The 7,046-nt window shown below is 53.1% G+C and overlaps 1 protein-coding gene across 2 annotated transcripts in view; it reads right to left on the reverse strand.

Moving 5' to 3' along the window:
- The window catches only part of Slc29a3 (solute carrier family 29 member 3), a 39,277-nt gene extending 33,056 nt beyond the window's left edge, over positions 1 to 6,221 (reverse strand). Inside the window, exons 1-2 of one of the 2 annotated variants that reach the window (XM_076917228.1) lie at positions 6,124 to 6,221; positions 3,757 to 4,175 (exon numbers count right to left, since the gene is read on the reverse strand). In XM_076917228.1, the coding sequence (XP_076773343.1) occupies positions 3,757 to 4,119 (363 nt within the window). In that variant the 5' untranslated portion in view covers positions 4,120 to 4,175; positions 6,124 to 6,221. The remainder of the gene's footprint in view (positions 1 to 3,756; positions 4,176 to 6,123) is intronic. The other variant, XM_034523732.2, reaches the window with a different exon arrangement.
- Positions 6,222 to 7,046: the final 825 nt, after the last annotated feature.

A 7,046-nucleotide genomic window follows, 5' to 3' on the forward strand; every position in this document is an offset into this window, starting at 1 on the left:
ACACACAGTCACACACACAGTCACACACAGACACACACAGTCACACATAGTCACACACAGACACACACAGACACACACAGTCACACACAGTCACACACAGACACACACAGACACACACAGCCTCAGACACAGCAGTAAGGATGCTGATAAAGGTCACTGACAGTCTGGGACCAGGGGCGGAGCCCAAGGGCAGGGCTCAGGTCTCTTGGGCTTCAAAACAAGTGAGAAGGCAGCCTGGCCACAGCCCACAGCAGCCTCCCACACAGCCCTCTCAGGGTGCATCCAGCCAGTGATCATTCATCCACCCACATTTCCCAGTGCCATTCTCTCCAGCCCTGCCTTGCTGTGTGATCTTGGGCTGGTTGCTTAACCTCTCAGAGCTTCTGGCTTTCTGTCTCCATGAGAGGTTACTCAGATCTTTCAGGGCTGTAAGAGAAAGTCTGTGTCACCCCGGATTGTCTGGTGGGTCTAGGAAACCAGAACCCACAAAGCTGACACCCTGACACCCCCACCCCGAGCTACCCTTTCATGGCAATTGGTCTATTGGTGCTCTGATGGTTTTGGTTCAGGGTGGATGCCCCAAACTCCCCCAGCCCCACCCCATTGGCTTAATCTGAGGTTCTCACTCTCGAGAACAAAGAGGGCAGAGAAGGCACTAAGCTTTCTAAACTGACTCCAGACCTGCCATAGGCAGAAGGAAATGAGCCGGGGGTGGTTAGGAGATGCCCTGAAGGAAGAGGACGGATGGGAAAGGCTGTCAACATTCCTATTGGGCCAGATTCCTCCATCCTAGCAACACGCTGGAGGAAGCCTGAAGAGGAACAGGCTGTCTGCCCTCCTCTCTCAGTGGCCCTCAGGACACAGGGCAGAGCGGGGCCATGAGCAAGATGAGGGAGAGAGCAGGGGGGTGATGGGTAGCAACGGGTTCCACAGACGAGGAGGCAAAGAAAAAACAGCCCCATCAAATGCAGAGAGCCCCGCAGCATGCTTGCTTCCCCAGCCTGGCCCATGAATCGAGGGGTGACAGGTCTCTCATCTCTGATGCCAAGAGCCAGGAGCTGCGGGCAGCAGGCAGGTACTATGCCTGCACCTGCCAGTACTTGAGAGCGGCAATAAAGTATCCTAGCAGGACCTGGAACGCTAAGTGCTTGCAGCTGGGAAGGGCTGCAAGCACCCTGGTCCTTCTCTGGCAGACAGGCCTGACGATGGCGGGTGGGACAGGTGTACATGTAGCCTAGACCTGGCCTGGGGAAACAGACAGATGGACGGACAGGCAGAGAGGTTCTGGAGAAAGTGCTGTCAGTCCCAGAGGCCTGCAGAAAGCTGGATGGCTTGTGTCCTTAGTCCATGAAAGAATGAGACCAGTCCCGAAGGATGCCGGAGAGGCTGATTACACAATGCCTGGGATGGTTGGGCCTGGCCTTATCACGTGACATATAAGAATGGCCCTCATGGTCACAGCCACGCTGGGACAGCAAAATGGCCAGTATATACACAAGGTAAACAGAGAGTGCAGGATCCAAAGGCCGTGTTCAGGGGGAGAATCCTGAAGTTCGCAGTGCCCATCAGCCACCCATGTTAAAAATTAAGCCCTGACTCCAGGATTGGGGTGGAATAGGGCCTTTCTCCAACAGGTTTTCAGGCTGCTCCTGATCCCACAGTCCTACATGGGGGCAGTGGTACTCTAAGTCACGGTGGTCTGTCCCCGGGGCTCTTCAGGTGCACATATGCAGTCCCTGGAGCCTCCTATGAATCCACAGGCATGCAGAAACAGTCCCCTTCCACGCGTCAGGATGACATGGGCGGGGCGAGGGATATGCAGCAGTCATGTAAAACCTTAGACACCAATGTCCCTGGATTTCAGCTAAATCAATCGGAATCCCTGGGCTTGGTGCCATGGGTAGTTCTGGAAGCGAATGATTCAGGCACGTGTGAAATGGGACCCTGGAGTGACGCTCACAGGTATCAGTCACTGTGTGGCTTTCCCCACCCAAAACTAAGCCACCTCTGGGGTCACTGGAGGGTCTGCTGAGGTCTGCTAGCACATCCCTTCTTGTCCCTGAGGGACCTGTGGAAGAGGAAGACATAGCTTAACGGTATCAGCCTCCTGTGCTTACAAGCCAGCTCTGTCCCCAGGCCACGGAAGAACCACTCTTGACAGATCCCTTCACCAGGCATTCAGGATCCTTTGAACCCTCCTCCTGTACTAGGTCTGGACCTTGGCCCCTACAATGGCATGGCTTTCCTTAGGGCCAACAGACACACACAACCATGGCCCTCATGGAGGGAAGGTTGCCATGGTGACCTATAGGGGCTCTGTATCCTCAGAACAGGAGAAGAAAACAAAAGACTTTGAAGTCAGTCCCTCCTTCCTGGGGAGATTCCTGCTCACTCTTCTAACCCAGCTGCCCCAGAACACAGTGACCCGAGTGTGTCCCCAGGGCCCTGCTCCCCCTGGGTTATAGTTGGCATATGGTCTGAGTGTGCCCCAAACTTTCCTATACAGAAATACATTCCCCACCGGGATGGGTTAAGAGGAGGGAAACTGAATCCAGCTATGACGTCAAGAGGGGATTGTAGTCAGTCACGGGATGGAGCCTCCCCCACCCCCAGGTGAATCCTGGTAGCTTTATGAGAAGGCAGAGGGGACCAGACTCACATACACACACATCTTCATCTTTCCTCATCACAAGATGCTTTGTGCCACCTGAAAAATGCCACTAACAAGAAAGCCATCACCAGACACAGTCTCTCAACCTAGAGCCATAACCAAGAGCCAAAATAATCTTCCATTCTTCAGAACAATCATCCCCTACCTGGCCTGTGGTACTTTTCTGCAAACCATGGTAAATAGACCAGTACGCTCTGTCTCCAGCATAGAGCCTATTGAGGCTCCAGTATAGCAAGGATGTTATAAAACTATGCTTAATGACTATATTTGGCCTCTCTCTCTCTCTCTCTCTCTCTCTTCCCCACTCCCACCCCGTGTGTGTGTGTGTGTGTGTGTGTGTGTGTGTGTGTGCAGGGCATGTTAATATATGTGAAGTCTTGGTTTTAAGTGGTAGGACACACAAAAAGACTACATTTCCCAGTCTTCTCTGTAACTGACAGAGTCACATGATTGAATTTGGACCAATAGGATGTAAAGAGAGGGAAGGTACACTTTCTAGGAAGTATTCTTACAAGCAACAGGCATTCCCTCCTTCCCCTCACCCTAAAGATATAATGACTGGAGCTTCAACAGCTGTCTTGGACTATGAGGTGACCCTGGACTCAAGAACTACATGTGTCAAAGCAACCCACCTGTCCGAAGTTGAATGTGACAGAAAAATGACCTCCCCTTGTCTTAGCTACTGCTGTTTGGAATTTTCTGTGAGTTCACAGCTGCCTTAATGTTGTAAGAGTCACACTTTCAAATTGCTGGGGACAGGAATCTTGTGTTCTTACATGCACTACCCCACAGCGTAGAGAGCCCTCATGCCCACCCTCCTCCCACGGACAACAGCAGGCAATCTGAAGTATGGACTGGGTCTGCCCATCTCCATCCCGTCGGCCTCAGGAGCCATGAGACAAGACCTCAGTACCACACAAGGCAGGGTCTAAGACCCAGTGGATTCTATTACTGTGTGCACACAGCTCTGCATCAACACTCAGATTCTGAGCATGTAAATGGCCTCCCTTGAGTACCCACCTCTAAGGATGGCCTGGCTCTGGCCTGCCTGCTCCCCTCCCCCTTGTGAGGGAAACAACCCTTACCAGGATGTCCGCGTTCTCAGGGTCCTCCCCAGACGCTGGACTGGAGCAGTTTCGGAGTTTAAATGCCCAGTACTCCTTGGCAGTGACAAAAAAGTTCCAGGGCAGTAGGCCCCCAATTCCCAGGCTGAAGAAGATAATATAGGCACCATTGAAGCGGTCCTCTGGCCTCTGCAGGCCTGGGGCTGGGTAGTCTAGTAGTTTCCCCAGTAGAGCTTCCTGGTCAGCTTCGTGATGGTTGCTCGGGGCTCTGTAGACAGCATTTGAGCTGTGGTATTCATTGTCCTCAGAGACAAAGGCCACTGTGAGGACAGAGAGAGGCACAGACAGGGCAGGTGAGCGAGTGTGCATCCAGACTGGGGACATCTCTCATCCATGCTGGGTCTATCCTGTCTCCAAAGTCTGGCTGGCGAGCTTCCAGTCTTGGGATCAGGAAGAAAGACAAAAATCAAGCTAGAAGAAGAACAGGCTATGATAACTGTAGTGACTTCAGAGGTCATTCCAACTATGCAAGGACAACACAGTCAACACATCAGGCAGTGTGAACATCACCGCAGGTGTAGACTAAGACAAGCAGTGCAGAAAGGCAAGCCTGGGCTAAATGCATTTACATATAAGTCAGAACCCTTGATGGCAGCAAGCATACGCTGGAAGGTACAGGGAGGTCTTCCAACAGTGGGTGTCTTTGGAGGGAGACTGGGACAGGGAAGGAGCTTCATTGTTAACTATTATTGTGTTTCTGCGCCTTTGAATTTGAACAATGTGTGTCTGCTGTTCAATCAAGTTAGGCCAGGAATAGTGGCAGACTCGTGCAGGTACATCTGCAACCCAGTAACACTCTGGAGGTGGAGGCAGCAAGATCAGGATTCAAGGTCAGCCCTGCTACATAGAGAGTTTAAAGGCTAACCTGGGCTAAGTGAGACCCTATCTCACTAAGAAACAACTGCAGGACTTCAGAGTGCCAGTGACACCCAGTGTGTGAGCTATGACAGCCGGGTGTTAGGCGCTGAGGAATCTGAGGCTCAGAAAGTTCAAGCCACATGTCTAGGTCACGGTGGCATGAAATGATACAGTCACGCTGTCTGAATGCCACCCCCCTCCCGGGGATTCCCCTGCCTCATCCCCACCAGGGATACTCTGGGAATGTGACTCTGTCTGCTGGTTGCAAGTCCCCAAAGCCCTCCCTCCTGAAGGCTTCCTGCAGCAAGAGGCAATGAGCAGAGATGGGCCAAGGGGACTGCCCCACATCAACACTGCTGAATGAACAGATCCTGACTACTGCAGCTGTGGCCTGGGGCAGGCAGGCTGGGGGGAGGTTCTACAGTGTCCTGTCAGGCTGAGCAGGGCCCTTCTATAGCCTTAGTTCACACAAAGACCAAAGATGACCACTAGACAGGGCCCCCATGCAAAGTGCTTAAAATGATTGTTTGGTGGTTTTTTTTGTTTTGTTTTGTTTTTTTGTTTTTTTGTTTTTTAATGTAAACAGAATCTGGAGAGATGTCTCATCAATGCAGAGTGCTTGCTGTTCTTTCAAAAAACCTGAGTTCAGTTCCCAGCACCCTAGTCAGGTAGCTCAACTGCGTTTAACTCCTGCTCTAGTAGATACAATGGTCTCTTGTGGGCACCTGAAAGAACTGCGCACACAGATACACAAACATACACACATACACACACACACAGTTTTTTTTTTTTTTTTAAATGTGAAAGATAACCATAAACCATCAGAGAACTGGCAAGGAGCCATTCCGTTTCCAGAAGTTCAGGCTAGGAGGGTGGGTGCAGGGCCCAGCCACTCAGCATGGGTTACCCAGACCCACACAGGGCCGAAGTCCCTTCTCAGCTACTGTGTCTATTCATCAAGGACCATTCAGCCTTGACCAAGCATCTGAAGTTGCCAGGGATCCTCTCTAACCGGGTCACGGGCGGTGCAGTGGACTGAGCGAAGCCTTATTACTCTTTATAAAAGGTAGCTGTGGCTTTGGATGAATAGAGAAAGACAAAGGAAGGAGAGGTGGCCGAGAACCTCCCCGGGTCAGGCTGCCCCTGCCCCTGCCTGGGGTACTGGGGTAAGGACCAATCAGAACTGGAAAGAGTGGGAATCTGGGGACTGAGAACATGCCTGGCCAGCCCGTGTGCTTCGATGGCTCCTGAGGGCACAGGCTGGGGACCAAGAGCGAGCAACAGTAGACTAAGACAAGTCCTCTCTACAGAGGCAGCTTTGGCATCCGATCCGGACCCGCAAAGCCTTCTGGATCCTTCGGGCTGATCTGTCCCCACACGCAGGACCAGAGAGAGTGTGCCGGGGAGGCTAGGTTCAGCCTCAGGAAGGGGAGACCCAGCCTAGCATGGGGGCCACTGCACCGCACTTACTGTCGCTGCCGCTGCTACCTCCACCGGGTCCCAGGCGCTGGGCCACTGCGACGAGAGCTCAGCCAGGCCGGGCTCCGCCCTTGCTCTCCCAGCCCCGCCCTCCCCTTCTCAGCTCGCCCCGCCCCGCTCAGCGCTTCCGGGTTTTCTGACTCCTCTCACCGGCCCCGCCACCCCACGCACGCCTCTGCCTGGCATACCACAATAACTGCAGGCGTCCAATTGCAAAGTGCAAAAAGTGAGGCTTTGGAACAGGTCCTGCCTGACTCCCTGTTGTTATCCACCGCCTTAGACCTGGGAGAATCTCCCCGTCGTCCCCCGCCCCCCGCCCCCGCCTCGTTCCCTGGGATGCCCTACCACCCCCTGATCCCCCTCAATACTTTCTGAGCAGGATGCACCTGCAGGATGAACTTGGCCTCCTGACCTAGGTGGAGAGACTCAGAGAGAACTTGAAGCTATTTGGTGGCAATGAGCGAGGCCAACTCTCTCACTCAGAGCAGGTGTGTGCGGAGGGGCAATTCAGATGCCAAACCTGCAGAAGAGAAACTTTTGGGAGACTCTGAGATCAAAGTTCAGGAGAGAGCTGAAGATGGCTCCGGTGCTCTGAAGGGCAGGACAGAGCAGAGTGGGGGTTAAGGAGCAGACCTGCTTTGTTTTCGTTTTCTTTTTGAGGAAAAAAAAGTGGGGAACCTAAGGAAACACCCAAGAGTGACAGACATCTGAGATCCCTTTCTACAGAAGCCTTTACCACTGGGGGTGACTCTTCCTCCACTGACCTGCAGGGGGCGTGGGCACTTTGGAGGATCTGGACTTCAGGCCCACCTCAGCTACATAGTGAGCGTGAGGTCAGCCCAGGCTACTTGAGACCCTGGTGGCATTGGGGATGGAGGACACATGCCTGTGCTGTCCTTACAGGTCATGCGAGG

This window comes from Arvicanthis niloticus, chromosome 20 (genome assembly GCF_011762505.2).
Source record: "Arvicanthis niloticus isolate mArvNil1 chromosome 20, mArvNil1.pat.X, whole genome shotgun sequence".
Taxonomy (NCBI): domain Eukaryota; kingdom Metazoa; phylum Chordata; class Mammalia; order Rodentia; family Muridae; genus Arvicanthis; species Arvicanthis niloticus.